The sequence below is a fragment of the Apteryx rowi genome, unplaced genomic scaffold (assembly GCF_003343035.1).
Source record: "Apteryx rowi isolate R43461 unplaced genomic scaffold, aptRow1 scaffold_242, whole genome shotgun sequence".
NCBI lineage: Eukaryota > Metazoa > Chordata > Aves > Apterygiformes > Apterygidae > Apteryx > Apteryx rowi.
Genome location: NW_020448775.1, coordinates 863,626 through 881,264, shown reverse-complemented (window position 1 = coordinate 881,264; position 17,639 = coordinate 863,626). Strand labels below are relative to the sequence as shown.

Sequence of the window (17,639 nt, the reverse complement as noted above, 5' to 3'; positions counted from 1 at the left end):
GGGGAAAAAGTACAAGCAGAGACAATCATCCCAAAATGATAAATGTAGGAATCAGGTAATTTTCTGAAAATAATGGGAACTCTAATTCAGACCATAGACCTCAGACTTCCATGTTGATGCTGGCAGCTCATGCAGGGGCAATTTGTGCTAAGATGAATTGTTTAATTATCTCYGGAGCTCACAGTCCTTGTAAGCCTAGTGTTCACATCTTCCTGCTCCCTCTAATTTTGAATTGTAGTGAACATAAATAAACTTTTACTTTCCACAGGAGTTTGAGGTCTCCTGTGTCTTTAAAGCTGAAAATCCAGGAAGAGAGAATAAAATATGAGTCTTATATACATTCACATATAATTAAAGGCTTTTTCCTCCCAGTTAATGTTCATATTTCCAACCCTAAAAATAAAACACTGGTGAAAGATTTACACTGATATTGTGAATAAACTATTTCAAAAGTAACCCGTGGGCTGGCTCAGAGTATCTTATTCCATAGCCTACCATCGTAAAAAAAGATGAATACCGTGTTAGGAATTAAAGATATTTCACTCATTTCTGAAAGAAATCTCACAGGATGTCTTTGCACGAGACAGGCTGAACTTGATCTTGTGATTAACTCCTATGGAAAGAGTGGGAGCAGAGAGCAATAACACGGTGTAAGAGATTGACAGCAGTTAGTGAGATTGACCCTAGTGTCATAAAAACATAGTAAAAGCTACTCTGGTATGGGCAGCAAAGATCTAGCTCCTCCAGTACTTTTTTTCTGTAACAATGGCCAAAAGTAGATGCCTGTTTGTGCAGCAAGGCGATCCAGAGCAGCAAGTGGTTCCTGAGGATTCTCAGTTTCCCACAGACCTGGGCCAGAATTCATGACAGATACATTCCAGGCCACATGCAAAACTAAAGGGAATTTACACCACATCCTCACACTCAACACCCCATGCACCACACCTCAACAAGGTAAAAGAAAGATGTTTGATCAACTGTGATGAAAAGCTATTTAAGAGTGAACTCTGCAGTGTGACATTTCTTCTTGCCTACGCTCATGTCTATGAAGGGGTTTCTGAGGAGATTTACTCATGTAGAAAGTGTTAAAGGGCAATGAAGAAGCCATCTGTAAGATAGAAATACTCAGCTAATATCTCAATAGGGTCTCATGAACAGTTATGTACCTGACAGAAACATATATAACTAAATGTATCATACATATACAACAAAATCATTAATGAAAGAATTTTAAGATTTTAAATAATCATATTTTAATGAACTATAATTTAAATAAAATGGCTTAATTTTTTTCAAGCCTTGCTGAAAAATATATACATGCTATGTATTTTACCAAGAATGACTGCACTTATCTCACAAAAATAAACTGGAATCATGCAAACATAAAAACACATTCTCAACAGTACAGACTTTAGGCTATTTATTTGGCTCATTTCCTTCTTGACTCCAATGCATGATGCCTTCCTTGCCCACCCTGGACACATGGTAATTTACTGCTCAGCTCCCTTCTCGAATGAGCCACGTGGCTCGCTTGAAGGGCACACTTGTCAGCAGTGTCTGCTGCAGAGTCTGCTGTGCACAGTAGGGCCATGGTCAGCACCTGGTTTGGCTCCAGCATTGGCCTACTGGGATGTCTTGCATCCCCAAACCCCAGAGCACACAATCATCATTTCCCTCCAGTGTCATGAGTGATAAAAATATCAATCTGGCTAGCTGCAGCACAGACCTCTCATTATTTTGGGGAATTTTGAACTGAAAGATCATAAAAATCAATAGTTATGTTTTGGAGCCACAGAGGCACCACAGGAAACTTGAAAAAAAAAAAAATCAAATCAAGTGCTGTGCACTGTGGATGCTATTTCCAAGCAGTGTAGACATGAGCTGCTCTGTAAGAAGTCACTTAGGGTCCAGGGTTTTCTTCTTTTCAGGGTAATCCACAAAGCCCGTGTAAACTGCAGTTCCTTCCTAGAATGCTAGCCACTTTTTTGTTTGAATGACGGACAATTAAATTTACAAGGTACTCTGTCATCTGCCATGATGCTTTACTTTGGATCTGAAATACTGTAAATGCAGGGCTCTAGTGAGACCTCTTAGTTGTAACACGTACAAGCAGTAACACATCCTTTTTCCTTCCACTGCATGTATGCGAACATCAGACTAGAACAGCATACTCTGGTGCATCTGTAAATACATTGTGCTTCAGGTTCAACCTGCATCTGTCAACACGGCTGCATCATAAATTAACTCGGACAGTTCTGAAAGAGTATGTGATAGATTGCTGTAATCCCACGTTTGCACTGTGCAGCAAATGTGGCTTGCAGTATGGTGGAAGAAAGGTAAGTTAGTCTTAAAAGCAGTCTTAAGAGGTAGTGTAGATAGTATAATATCACATTTGAGGTTTATTACAAAGCCAGTTCTATACACGATAAACCACCTCATTCAGTACCTTGTTTTCATTGAAATTTGCGATGACAACTCCAACAAAAAGGGTCAGTCCAATCATGCAGCCCAGGAACACGAAAACATGAATATAGATTCCATGGATCTGAATAGATGAAAAATACGATTAATCATTAAAACAAATCAAAGTATGTGTTGTAGAATTCAAAGAGTCCAATGAGCTTTCTTACCGGCCCAACACGATGAATAATAACATCTCTGACTTCCACCCAGCCTTTTAATGAAAGAACTTCGAATAGCGCCAGCATAGCATTCCCCACATTGTCAAAATTAAAATTCCGAGGATTTGCCCTGAAACACAAAACACAGATAGGTGTCCATATTCTTTACTTGGTACTTACATCTGAGGTATCTAATTGCAGCTCCTTCAATGTCTAATGTATACAACTCTAAAATACAATTACATCAGAGTAAATCCAGGAATGAGGCTGCTTTTTCTATTTGTTACCTTTATTCTTCAGAGCCTAACTGAGATTTAAATAGCTGTCTTGCAGTGTTGGTGCCTCTGAAATACATCATTCAAAGTTCTGTTTCAACAAATAAGAAAGCAATAGCAACAGCAAGAAACATGTACAGCATAATTTCTCTTGATTCCTATATATGTTTTATGTTATTCATAATCTGAATCACTGTAATGAAGCTTATAACRCATTGCTGTATCTTAGAGTGCTTTGCCAATAAAATTAGCTAAATACAGCATTCATGAAAAAAATGGATTTGATGGCATTGATCAGATTCTGAAATAAATGTAGGAGAGATCTCAAAACCACATAAATGATCCAGATTTCTAAGTCAGTAAGATGGTTCAAAAAATGTTATTCCTTATTTTATTCTCACCAGGACCGATGGCCCAAAGCAAAATTTACTGAGAGAAAACTCACATCTTCTTGGCTTTCTGAAATCAGATCCTCTGGGCTTTTGTACCCGTTCAAATTCAAAAAGGATGCTTCCAGCTGAACATTAAAAGTACCCTCTTTGGGCTAGGTTAGCACATTGTCCTGCCTCTACAGTCTGAGACAGATACTCCAAGGAACCCAGTTACTATTCAGGAACTTACAAACGCAAATAGTTGGATTCCAGAAGAGAAGTTGAGTGTTGGATGCTTCTGAAAATCCAACAGTTCAGTGAAAAAGAGATCTCTCAGCTGTTTAAAAATGTGGCCCTTATACTGGCATTAAGCTCCTGAAAATCTGGCCAGCACGGCCAACATGTGGTATGAACGTCCTTGCGGTAATACATTTTTCTGCAATAACCAAACATTCCCCAAAGTTTACAATTTTGCTGACTTAGACAGTTTTTGCTTATTTCTGGATCAAACTGAAGTGGATTGAATTTGCTTACTCGTAGGATGAATTTGTCTGGAGCATACAGAAACAAAGAGTTCTGCAGATGTCACAGTTTCACTGACTGTTCAAATCACAGCATATTATTTCATTAGTGTAGGATGGCTCTGAATCTACCACTGCTGATACATTCTTTACCCACACACAGAGTCAATTAAAATAATTGTGGCTGTTTAGCTGATTTTGCAAAATGCCAACCAACCTACTTTAAAATATAAGCAATTAAAGAGAGGCTTTTTTGCTTGTTCAGGTGTTGGGAAATATTAAAGGGACTTTATCAGAATACTAATCATTGACATAATGTTGCCTCTTGAATAATTTTTACTGCATTATTCCACCAGATAGACCACAGGCATTCCCTACATGTGAAATAGCAAGCAGCTGATAAAATTGCTGGTAGGTGGTTGGTATAGTTGAGGGCATAGACATAGAAGGGAAAGGTTGGTTCTTTGCATGACTTGCTCTTCAATTTTCTGGATAGTTGTAGGCAGGTTGATTTCCATTTCTTTTTATTCCCACCTTTCCCTATTTATTCTTAGGTTCTGGTGGTGAAGTATGGCTATCAGTATGTCTCTATAATAATATTAAGCACAATCTTGGTTCACGCCAATAACTCCTGCTGTAATAATAATCATACGTCAAATTTCTGCACACAGTAACTATTGGTATTCTTTTTCCTTTCTGCATTATGAAGAGCACAGCAGGTTAAGACTTGGAAAGTTTCATATATCTAGCTTTATATTAAATATACTGGATACTTTTCATTTGACTTAAAAAAAAAATCCATCAAATTTATATTTCTTATCAGTTTTGTTTCCTTCATCCCAGCTGTATAATGCCATGATATTTGAGCCATATTCTAGATTAATAGCTGAGTTTCTAAAGAAAGATGAACCTAAGTGCAACAACTCACCAGACTCGTGGCACCCAAAATCCAGGCTTTTTCTCTCCAGGTCTTAGCTTTAAATTTAGATTTTTGGAAACACTTACATTTATTCTGAAGATGCCATGACAATCTTCCTATAGTAAAACAAACCACAACCCGCTAGAGAGGTTAGGATGCTAGTACAGACAGTCAGAAGCAATGTAAACAGAAATAAAGGGTTATTTACAGGTTGGGATTAATATCAATGGATTCTTACCCACAGAAAAAAAATGCAGCTTGGGAAGGACTCAAAAAACCCTGCTCCTTCCAGGACCAAGAGGGCTCATCATTCATTCTTTGTCTAGCCTTTGACCTCTTTCCTAAAGACCATTGCGCTTTTCAGGTGATGATGGCATTTCCAGTGGAAATACAGTAACACATCTAACTTTCTTCACTCCACCTACATATCATTTCTGGTGCTTTTGATATCTAGCAGCCTAACCTGTCTTTTATCCACTGATCTAGGAATGCAGAAGTGTCATATTCCATGATTAATTCCATATGATGTCCAGTCCTTTGCAGATAGTATGGCATGAATTTGACAGCTTTTTCAGATAGTCCCCAATATCTGGACTTGCCTTTCTTTATTACATGCAAACCCAGCCCCACCCTCATACTTTCACTCCTTAATCAACTCTTCCTCTGCAATCCTGCTTCCGAACAAGAAAGTGCCCAAGGTCTCCACCTCTTTTATGATAGCACTGACTGCCCCCACTTGCTTTCCCCCGCAGGCAGAAATGGTACAGCATATTACTATTTTGAAGTAAAAAGGCAGTTCTTACCCTTGAGACGATGTGCGGATCATTGCATTTAGCCAGTTTTCCAGCAAATAGCTGCACTCCAAAGCTTGCGAAAACAAGCATTAATGTCAGCAAAAGAATAGAAACCTGTAAAGATGAAGTCAGAATTGTCAAACTTTTCTCCTGAAGACTTGAGAAAGGGGTTCAGAGCCTTTGGCTGCATAAACCTGGAGGTAGGGCTTTCATGATAGATGCCTTAACTTCTGATAAAGTAATCAGGAGCTCTAGTATTATTATAAATATTAATATAGCATATAAGAATTGTAGATAGGGATCAAAGCTTCCTTGCACTTAGTGTACAATCTTGATAAATTTTGTCCACACAAGAATCTCCATTCACTTTACTGAGAGTCTTCAAGTACTTAAATATATGCTTCTTTTGTTTTGTTGCATTAGGGTTTACTAATTAATCTGAGCCAGCCATTGTTAGATATTTAATTCCAGGATAGCTTCAATAAAGGTATGCATAAGCAAATTGTGATGTAAATCACAGAATCACTGAATCACAGAATCATTGAGAAGAGATCTCTGGACATCATCTAGTCCAACCCTCCTGCTCAAAGTAGGGTCACCTACAGCAAATTGCCCAGGACCACATACTGTCGCGTTTCGAGTATCTTCAAATTTGGAGCCTCCACAACATCTCTGGGCAACCTGCTGCAGTGTTCAAACGCCCTCACAGTGAAAAAATGTTTCCTATGTTCAGAGCGAATTTCATGGGTTTCAATTTGTGCCCTTTGCCTCTTGTCCTGCCACTGGCCACCACTGAGAAGACTCTGGCCCTGTCCTCTTTACAGCCTCCAATCAGATATTTATACACATTGATAAGATCCCCCTTTAGCCTTCCCTTCTCCAGGCTGAACAGCCCCAGCTCTCTCAGTCTCTCATATGTCAGATGCTCCAGTCCCTTCATCATCTTCGTGGCCCTTCGCTGGACTTGCTGCAGTATGTTCATGCCTCTCTTGTACTGGAGAGCCCAGACCTGGACACAGCATTCCAGGTGTGACCTCAACAGTGCTGAGTAGAAGGGAACAATCCTTTAATAGGATACAGCATCTATGAAATGCTAATTGGCTTTGTACTTTTTGTCCTTGCTCTTTTACTAACTGACTTTAAATATTCTGTAGCTTAGTTTTTCTACAACAACCTGACCTAACACAGGATCAAAATGTCTGTTATTTAGGCTGACATGTATCACTTAGGAAAACTTGGGTCCCGTGACAATAGATTAGGTTCTGAAGAAGTAACCACAGACCGTACTGTGGTTATTACTATTATTATTACTATTACTGCACGATCATCAACATGCAATGAGATAAGAAAGAGATCCAGATCTGTGATGAACAACTGTATTGTCTCTGATCGCCCTTCAAAAAACTTGGAGGAAGTTGAGAATTTCATCTCTGAAGCCAGATTTACTTTTGTTCTTGCAGAGCTGCCGTATTTTACTTCTCATCTTCCTTCCCCAGCTAAAAGTATGAATAAGGGGTATATTTTCTTTCAGTAGTTCTTCTATGTAATTATGACCAAATACATACTGAACAAATAATACCATTTATAAAATAATTATTACAGCAGCTTTACTTAGTGTAAATGAAAATGAGTAATTTATATTCTGAATTGTTAACCTGTTCTGTGGTTCTCTGCAGTGGTAGCTACAATACAGTTCTTCAAAGAGAAGTAAACACAGGATAGTGGAGAACAGATTAGAAAACATAAGCATTATAGAAAAATGATAACTTATTGCTCCTCTACATCTTTTTGTAACAACAAGAACAAAATAACTGACACGTACCAAAAAGATTTCCTTAAAGCCACTAAAGAGCTCTCGTACAACCTTCCTCATCTGAGGGACCAGTTTAAAAATTCGAAGAGGTCGGAGACAGCGAAGAACCATTAAGAGCTGAGCTCCAGATTTAGCAGGGACGTTCTGAGGCATCCAGCACAGGAATATCAAACTTACCTTGAAGAGATATAGTAGGAAAAGGGAAAGAAAGATTAGGATTACAGTGTTTTACTTGACCTACAAACAGCACAGAAACTCAGTAAATGCATCTCTTCCTTAAAAATTAAAGTCTAGATTAAGATCTTAGCTTTGAGGCAAAAAAGCCTAATTTAGAAAAAGGACTTGGATTTCCTGTGCCTTGGCTGATTGTCCTAACTAGCTGGGATCAGCTTCAGCCTCTGTCTTTGCCTTTGAATCAAAATCTATTTTATTCTTTCCAGCGGATGGAACAGTTCTAACAGAATAAATCAAATTGGCTGATTCGGAGCAGGGACATGAGCTATATTCCTGGATCAGGCTATTTCATCTCTCTTTCTCCCTGTGAAATAAAGATGCTATCCTGAAACTGAAATATCATCACTGGGAAAGTTTGTTAACGGAGTCCTCAGCAGTTCTTCTTCCCGCTTTGTTCCAGGTACAAGTAGTTTTGTCACAGTGTGGTTTTATCACATGAGTATTCAGCATTTCAAAGCATTTTCAAACAGCATAGTCATGTCTTGTAGTCTGTAACAATCTACGCAAGTTGGTTATTTGTTATAAAGTCTGCTAATTGCTTCTGAATCTTTCAGGAAGTTTTTATAAAGGCGGTGTTATTATAGGGAGGCAGAGATGACAGTGTTACAAAGAGGTAGGTGCCCAGAAATGGAGGATCAAGCTGATATCACCAATATGATTAAAAACATAATATGATTTGTTAAAAACAACAGCGGTAAAAGACAGCCAACCCAACAAAACAAAAAAAGAGTTACCAGTGCTTCTGACTTTTTTTTTAGACCCTGGGCACACTTAGCACCCAAGGTATACCACCTACATTTTCCTACAAAGAAGCAACAAAACCAGCAACAAAACAGAATCACAGGGATTTCAAGAAACTAATGCACTTCCCGACTACGCATGCTACAGTTGGAGTTTTTTTATATATGTAGGCATATATTTATTTATGGTAACAGTGGAATCTTTGATACAAATTGATCATGACAAATTTTATGCAGCACATCTGTCTGGTGGATTAATCTCTGAAAAATTTCATCTAAATCCATCAAAGCAATTTTATTTAGTAATTCCTTCAGCTATACAATATTTCATACCGTATTATATTGAGCACTATTTATAACACATTCTGTGGTATTTATTGTCATAAGTGAAGAGAAAGTAGAAGCCTTTCTCTTATATATGAATGAAATGCAAGAAATTAATACCGGACAATAGAACATTTTTTCCTGAGAAATACTTCTGGCAGGTATGGAAAATAGAAATAGGGAATAGAGAAAGATGCTGCTTTGCTTTCTTTGTGCTATAGCAACACCGGGAAAAACAAGGATGTGCTTTCCATTCCCTCTTCTGTTAAAGGGTAGTGGCTTTTGAAACATCTTCTGCAAAGCAGGCGAACTGTTGAGGGGGGGAAGGAAGCAATGAACGACTAAGAAATAGATAAAGATTATCCTGCATAAAAATGCTGAAGCAAGGGCAAAGATCTGGATCTTGTGTTGGAATTAAATAAGGTCTGATATATAAARCAGATCAACACATAAATACTTAAAAGGGACCATACAATGAAAAGCCTATACTAAGTCGCCAGGCAGTTACCAAATGCCAGTGTATCTGTAGATGTCTGAACAAACATTTGTACATGTAGCTGACAGGACTGCACATGAAAACAGTGGTGTTTTTACACAAATTACATTACTGAATTTGGACCAAGGTTCTGAGCCAGATTTTTTTTTTAACATTCCCAAACATTTATATATCCAAAGAGATCAAAATTAAGAATGCTACAGAAAACTCCCATAAATATAAAAAACTTACAAGATATATAAATATGTCCATAACTCCTCCAAAGTCCCTAATGACAGCTGTTGGTGTAAAAAACAAGCCATCTGCCATAATCTTCAGATTAAGCTCAATGCTCATGAATATTACAAAAACATATTCAGCAATCTGAAAATCAAAGCATAGAACAGTCATAATTTAGTAACAGGCAGTGCAGAAAAACAAGGGGGCTGTGCTTCATCAAATGTAATATAATTTACTAACAATACCTGGAGCGTTGGAGCATGCATAACTCTTCTAAAAGGGGATTCGAACATCATGGAAATGCAGGAGCATATAGTTACAATGATCATGACCCAGTCCAGGTAAGTAACCAAACCCAGCAAATCACTGTGAAAAATACACAAGGGTAACCATTACAGAAGTGCCCAAAGTACTATGACATATGTACTGCGTCTACACCACAGTTAAGCACTTTCCTATGAAAAATAAATTAAGCTGAGGGATGTCAAAGATTTCACTATGTCAGAAATATGTACCAGAACTAGGGAAGTTACAAGCAAATAAAGAAGAAAAGTCTGACAAAAAATCCTCTCCCTATTCATTCCCCTTCCCACACAACTCCATGGAAAGAAAGATTTTTTTGGGGGGGAAAAAAAAGAAATACACACGTGCATACACATATATACACATACATGCATGTGTGTGCTCACACACTTATACTGTAGGCTTTTATGACCCAGTGAAGTTACTTTTGCAGTGCTTACTAAAGCTGATGGTATTTGGTATTCTTCACAGCTCCAGTAACAGGATCTGTTTTAGAGCTATGAAAAGAAAAAAAGATTCAGTCATTTAAATTCTATTTTAGACACCGTTATAATTATACTATGCATCCATCACCTCAAAGTAACTCACATCCAAAATCAAGGATAAATTTTATCTTGGCTTAATTTTAAATGTGTGTGTGAGTTTCACTTAATTTATGCAGTGTTAGTCATATTATCAATACAGCTAGTACCACTTCAGTTATGGCATACCTGTGATTCCTCTAATGATTCTTTAAATGTTTTTTTGACTCATGCTTTTGTAAGGAGAATTTAATGCGAGGATTTAATTTTCCATTTTGCTTTTGGCCAGAGCCAGGGGAGGCGGGAAGATGACCTTGCGACTGAATTTTATACTCCAAAATGCTCCCGAAGAGCTCCTTCTATCTCAAAACCTATCCTTAACTGATATAAAAATCCTTCCACAAGGCCTATTTCTTTTATTGTTTGTTCATTCGTTGATGAATATTTCCAGATTCTCCCCACCTGTGTCTCCTATGAAGCTGCCTTGCTTCACCTACAATATCCAAACGTCTATTAGGCCACAGAGGGTGAGAACCACTCTGTAAGTAATAAGAATATATGTAGGTGACACTAGTTAAGTTCCTGCTCCAGTAATTATTTAGGTTTTTTATACCAAGCAGAATGGCTTCAGCAGGAGAGGCTACAAGAGTGTCACCTGAGAATCCTTCCCTGCCCCAGTGGTTAAGGGCACTTTTTACATATCTTTCACATCCTCACAGCACATCATGCAGAGGAAGGATCTGCACTGAGATCTCCTATAGCYCATGTGAGGGCTCTAGCCATCAGGATGTGAAATTGCAATCACTTTTTCAGTGTGTTTAATGTGGAAAACTGGCCTGACTGAGGCATAACCACTGGAAGAGATTTCATGTTTATGAATTACAAGAATGCAAAGTGCATGCAAGGTGCATACAAGGTGCACAACTCACATCTTCCTCAGCCCAAGGTTAGCCAGTTATACCCTTCAGTATGTAAAATAGTTTTGATGCTTGCCCACTGAACCCACTGCCTTTTGCGTGTTCTTAAGCTCATAACTCTTCCCCACATTGTTTAGAGCAGCATTCCTCAACCTTTTTTACTAGAAAAAACCCATATCCTATCACTACGAAAAGATCTCTAGAATATTTTATTTGGCAAGCTGGGTGGGGGCAATGAATAAAGTAGTTAGGATTCAAATAAACAAAAAAACGACTGTTTAACAAAATCACAGATTTGTTCTTATTAAAATATTGATAATAAAAATATCCTGTAACCCTTTGGCACTCCATTACTCCAGTAGGAACTGAAATATATCTAGCAAGTGGTTGGAAATGAATGTTTGTGTGCTTTGTTTTGCTTTTTTAATTTGCAGCTCCTTCATGGGCCAGTGGACTGCAATCAAGTAACAGTTACAGAGAAAACCTAGGCACCGAACTCAAGGCTGTGCTTCTACACAGGTGGAAGAACACCTAATTACAGACATTGTAAAACTGAATATCTAGCCTTCCTGTTGCCCTACCTAGAAGTAATTTGTTGAAGGGTACAGAGGAAATCAATAGTAAAGCAGGTGCTGAAAGCAGGTCTTCCAAGTGCCAAGTTCATACCCTTGAGCAATCTTCTGTCTTACACTGTATGTTTGCAAGACGACAAGCATTAACCTCCAAAATTAGGGTGCCAGCCATAGACAGAGGATTAGAAGAAGAGCAATTAGGTCATTTTATATCAGGTTGCTTGTAGATAGGTCTGTATCTGCCACACATGGGTACATCTGCAGTTTAGCTGCTGAGTCTTTCTGCTTTTCAGCTGGTCTCTGCTGAACTGCTTTTGTCTTCCACAGCTGAATCCTTCCCTGTTCCATTCTGGGCATCTAATTATGGGCTAAGGAGTCTTCAGATGAGCAGAAGTAGGATTCATTTCTCTTCACCTTTTCCTACTCTTCCTGTGAGCCATGGCTGGCCTAGAAAGACTCCCTGCCTTAAGCTGAGGAATGAGCTGCAAGCTGACTTCCCAAGGTCTAAAAATGGTGGCAGAAAACGTTACTCCTTTCTTCTTAACTGGTGTCTGCCATTTCTTCACAGTCTTGTCCCATCTCAGCATCACAGACTGCTCAAATGACTATGGCCTTATATAGCATTTTATTGTTTCCTTTCCTCCAGCACCAAGATTATACCATAGGCAACTGACTGCCAGCTGTTTTTGTGACTGCAACATGCATAGTTTCCCTTCCAAAATAAAAGCGAGGACTAGATTTCCGAGAATATGGAAGACAACACTTGGCTGAACAAACGGTTCATATGAAATAAACTTACGCGTTAAAGCGAGCTCGTACCACCACTCGACAAAAATTTCTGAATCTGTGTTCACGACCAACTATGAAAAGCGGTTTATCAAAATATGGATGATTCTCTCGCAGTTCCTCCTCTTGGACTTTCCTTGTAAAAGACAGGATGTAAATTATTAAATGATATGCATTATCCCTTCCAAAAATATCCCCTACATTTCTTTCTTTTTTCATCATAACTCTCAATTCTTTTTCCTTCATAGAGAGACTATTTGATACAGAAAAGTGTACACTCAGACTTCTGATTTTTAAATACCTTTTCATTTCAGCTTGTTCTTTTTTTTCTTGGATCATCTTTATCTCACTGTCTTCTCTCTGTGCATTTCTGTATCTCACTGTGTTGGAGTGCTAGAAGCAAAATGATTCCTTTAAAATGAGATCCGTGGCTAGTTTTTTGTTTTAATGTTTCAGATGAAAGCAAGATATGGTATTTTACACAGAAATATACAAATGAAAAATCTTCCCTTCGAAATGCACTACGCATCAACTCACTCAAGCATACTGCACAGTATTTTCTATCTACAGCGCAAGGCTGTTAATTTTCAGCAAGGCTAATTTCAGTTTTAATTTCCTGTGTGAAGTGCCATCCAATGCAACTTTTTACTATAACTGCAAAGTCCTGTAAGCTCAGCTGGGATCTGCAAACTGGAGTGAACACCATCAACATTACTAAGGGCAGTAACTGGGAAAGAAAAGGCTTTAGACACTTTAAGTTCCTTGAACTTGCTGCGTGTACTGCTATGCAAAATACAGGAGGGCAGCAAGTTGTGTGGAACATATGTCTAGGGACCGCACAAACACAGAAAGGGTGGAGAATGAGCGAAGATGGGTCCCTGAGCTCATCCAGTGGAGGGTACAATAAATTTTACTACTCAGAGTTAACTGCTTCTTTGGCTCACTTCTGGTTGTGTGTTACCCCTACTATTGGACATAAGCAAAGCCACAATCTGCTTAAAATATCAGTTATCTACAGTTTCTTTCTACCATCATGCAGAGTAATTCATTAATTACTTCTTATACAGTTGTTTTTAAGTATGAAGCACATGTACTATGGTGCTTTGGAAATGAAGAGACTAAAAACTCCCCTTGAATTTTCTTTGACATGGGCACAGAGATCCATAAGATATCATTATGAATTTGCAGAAGTGAAAATGCACTCCACTGCATGAAACTATAGCATGGGAAATTTGTGCTTCTTCTTCTTTTTTTAGTCTTTGTCCTTTTGTTTGACAGTTCTGGTGTCTGATAAATATTGTTAAACTTTCATCAGGAATTTTGAAGTACTGTTCTGCCAGCCTGAGTTATTTGTGTAATTCTAGAGTGAGGCTTTTTAAGATGTCCTGGGTAGCAATTTAGCGTTCCTCATGTAGTGTCTACAGTTTCAGTGAATCTATCTCAGCAAGTGTTTCAAAACCAGTGAGCTTATCAGTGAAATAACCATGTCAATTATTTTGACGATAATTCTAATGCAATTTCTGCATTTGTTTTCTGATTTCCTTTCAAGATTTCAAATGACAAATTGTACACAAGATCACAGATAGACATTGGTCTTACACGAGCATGATTATGTAGTACATATTCCTATTTCTTACATCCCCAAATTGAAACCATCATATCTATGAGGACTTACGTCTTGAGTCAATGTTTCAAGAGATTTTCCTCTACTGATTCTCTGGCTGTTGGAACCATGTCTTAGTGACCTGAAACAATCATAATCAATTTAATGATACATCTTAAGATGAAATTTTGACCTTTATAGAATGGCCATTATAAAGCACTGCTCTCCAGTCATACAATATCTCAAATTCTTATCATTTTTCTCTCACTTACATCAGAAGCTTATATGTTCTTCAATTGTTTCCAATCTGGTATAACATAAGCCAATTTCTTTCCTTCTGATCTTTAAATTGATAGCTTTGTAGTCAGTGAAGGAAATGACATTTGAAATAAAAAGGCATTTTTTCCATTTATACAGTACAATGAATTTCATTACAATTACAATGAAGAATGTACAATTTGCCTCTTTGTACAAGTAGTTTCAGTTTTACACAAGTTAGGTATTGTGCACATTTAGTTCTTTTTATGGCCTTTATTTTAAGAATATTTTTAAACCATCCTTCCTGTCTGTGTTTACCTGCGTTCTTGTCGTATATGATGCTGGACACTAAGTATTGACCTTTCTTTTGCAGGCTGTCCCTCAAAGGATCCACTCAGCATGCGTTGTCTAGTGCAGGCCCTACAAAGAAATATGATGATGATAAAATACAATTTTCAGTATAAATGATAGCTTTTGAGGTAGCGAATTCAAACAAGTCAGCTTGGCTTTCTGGGAATGCAAGTGCACAGTAAGACAGTAAAAATAAAACAGCACACTCTTTCCATAAAACCATCATATTTCCAGGGCAATAGCTCCCTCTCTGCTGCATCACTTGATGACCCTCCTCCATGTGTTAGGAAGGCAGCCCATCCGTGAAGTTTTTCTTAGTTTGCTGTAGAATCTATGTTCCCTCAGGACTTCATTCACCAAGTGTGAAGAAGGCCAAGCAATGCAATCAGTAACACGAGCTTCTCAGGAATAAAGAGGGGAGGTAGAGTGTCATTTTAGGGTAGTCCCCTTCCAGGGCTGTACTTACGCAAAATATTTATGAACACACTTGAGACTAACAACACATCGTGGAATTTTCTTCTATATAACCAGGACCAGGTATTGTTTGAAATGAAATGCTGCACACTGTTGTTATCCTGCAATATGAAACGTCTGCTCCATGGGAATGCATTGACTTGCAGCATTTTGTTGTGTGGGGTTTTTATATTTCTTTGTTTATTTGTTTCATTTTGCTTTTGCTGAATTTTGGCAAACACATATTGTCCAAAATTTTGCCAGAACTGACTTCATTTGGATGGTAGGTTAGTAAGTGTGGTCTAACTGAATGGAGCATGCATATTCTCCTTTTGCTGGCTACAGTAAAATGGTTTTGCTTGAGACAAAGATAGATTTCCATTAAAATACAGCTGGCATAACTACTCTGATGGTAGAGGAATGGAATTTCAAATTTGGAAAAGCATTCTGGCTTGCCAGGAATGCTACAAATTTAAGTCCACACAATGCATGGCTCATTGCTCTTTTTGTTTGGTGCAATTATTCAGAGAAACTCTCACAAGACCCAGCTGGTAATATTTCATACTTTTTAATGAATTGAATCTCCATTTTTTTTTGAAAACATGAAAAAAGCTACATGCTATTGGAGCGACCACTCTATTGACCAGTCCACTGTGAAGTTTGGATAAATGCTATCCTTGACAGCATGGGTCCCCAGGCATGTTCTTTCCTCAGTATTGTTTAACCTGATGGTCTTTTTCCCTCTTCTCTGCTATTTCTCCATCTTTTGGATTTAAACATACAAATGATAGGAGTGTGGATCCAAAGTGAGATCTGGAATGAAAATGAGAAGCTTAGAATGTTTTTCAGTGTCATCACTGCCAATTATTCTAGCAAGCTAGAAAAATACATTGTGCTACACTCATTACAGAGGGCATTAGATTACATTAGATGGAAATTGAGGCATTTTCCTATTTAAGAAAATCACTGTATGTCTTGTACTAAAATACAGCTTATCTTAGCCAAATCATGAACATTCTAAAACCAACGGATTTTAAGCATTATGTTATGCAGGATGATATGATGTAATACTCTCAGAAGACAGTAACAGTATCATTTGAATACCTATGCAATTTCCATATAAAAAAACAGATAAATTTTATTTCCTAAAAACAGAGCCTACCTAACTCCATTAAAATGATGGTCCAGTTTACCATTGCAGGGACAATGGAAAATTCTGGTGTCTGACTTCTTTCTTATAGAGGCTTCTTGCTGTGACGAAGGGGATAACTTAATTTATTTCCTCTAAATATGAATTACTGTGCTCTGCTTTTCAGAGCTAGATTTCCTTATCTTAAAAATAATATTATGTTATTAATGATTTTCCTTACATCAACAAGTGATTTCCACATAACCTTCTCATGAGCTTGTACACAGCTTACTTGAATACCAAGCTACTTTGTAAGTGGAAAACATAAACTCTTAGTGTGCATAATAAAAGAACATTAACTGCCCAGACAATAAATTCTTTACCTGACTTGATGAACAAGATGGCTTATTTGATTATAACAGTATAATAAAACAACTTAATCATACACTATAAAGAACAGATATGCATAAAGGGAAAGTCCTGTGGAAAGACTGTTAGGATTTTCTATGACATCTGCCTTAATTTATATGCCTCAATCCATATTTACCACTCATACACATTACCTAATTTTCAAAAACTCTGGAAGCCCTGCAGCTCCTACTGAAGTTAACAGAGAAGTAGTGAAATGCCAGTTTTACAGCACAGAGATCAGAAATTGTTAGCAAGTAAGTGCAAAGAAACTTTCTGTATTTTCACAGACAAAGATGACATTGTGAAAAGACCATGGTTACTTTTGATAGCTTCTGTCTCCTGGCATCCTCCACTCTATGGGAATTAATGCCTTAATTTTCCTAATAAAAGCCACATTCTGCTTTCCTTTCATGTCAGGAACAGGATATTTTTCAGCTATTTAGGCACCTAGAGTTGCAGACCTTTTAGGACTTTCGAAAAGGACAGCGTGTGCCAAGAGATTTCAAAATTCCAGAGTTGTCTATCTTAACATCTACAATAGGATTTATCTCCTTATTACAGATACCTACACTTATGTGCTTATTCTCAGTGCCTATATGTGAGTTAGCTGTCTATGCTTCCCTCATAGTCAGTGGAGATCCAGCATTCAACAAAATTGAATTATAGAGAGGTGGCCATTGCTACTTGCCATGCCAGGAGGTGTTTTGCCTTGTCTCCAGCTGCTGTTCCAGAAGCTTATGCATTCCTCATAAGTTTCTGTCATATTTCCCATCCCCAAAAGGATGTCTTGGACATCCTCAGGCTTATCATATATTACTAGATGCCCTTACACCAGCAACTTAATTGAGCACTTGGTCAATTCAATTAATGGTGTTTGGAAGCTATTCAGGTTATATCATAAAGTAGACATCTAAAGATAAAGCAGTCAGCTAAAGATCTCACTGGGCTCCAGTGTCTGCATTAACTAGATCTCTACTGACTACAATGACAGCTTTAATACTTAGCTCA

The 17,639-nt window shown here is 37.8% G+C and overlaps 1 protein-coding gene across 2 annotated transcripts in view; it reads right to left on the bottom strand.

Annotated features, from left to right (window-relative positions):
* Positions 1–17,639, bottom strand: part of NALCN (sodium leak channel, non-selective) — a 237,119-nt gene that overhangs the window by 20,307 nt on the left and 199,173 nt on the right. For both annotated transcript variants that reach the window (XM_026066533.1, XM_026066534.1), the window contains 12 exons: positions 14,606–14,707; positions 14,102–14,171; positions 12,728–12,819; positions 12,440–12,562; positions 10,071–10,127; positions 9,573–9,693; positions 9,340–9,471; positions 7,324–7,491; positions 5,511–5,615; positions 4,717–4,823; positions 2,631–2,751; positions 2,447–2,545 (listed from right to left, as the gene is read on the bottom strand). In XM_026066533.1, coding sequence (XP_025922318.1) covers positions 2,447–2,545; positions 2,631–2,751; positions 4,717–4,823; positions 5,511–5,615; positions 7,324–7,491; positions 9,340–9,471; positions 9,573–9,693; positions 10,071–10,127; positions 12,440–12,562; positions 12,728–12,819; positions 14,102–14,171; positions 14,606–14,707 — 1,297 coding nt within the window. The remainder of the gene's footprint in view (positions 1–2,446; positions 2,546–2,630; positions 2,752–4,716; positions 4,824–5,510; positions 5,616–7,323; positions 7,492–9,339; positions 9,472–9,572; positions 9,694–10,070; positions 10,128–12,439; positions 12,563–12,727; positions 12,820–14,101; positions 14,172–14,605; positions 14,708–17,639) is intronic.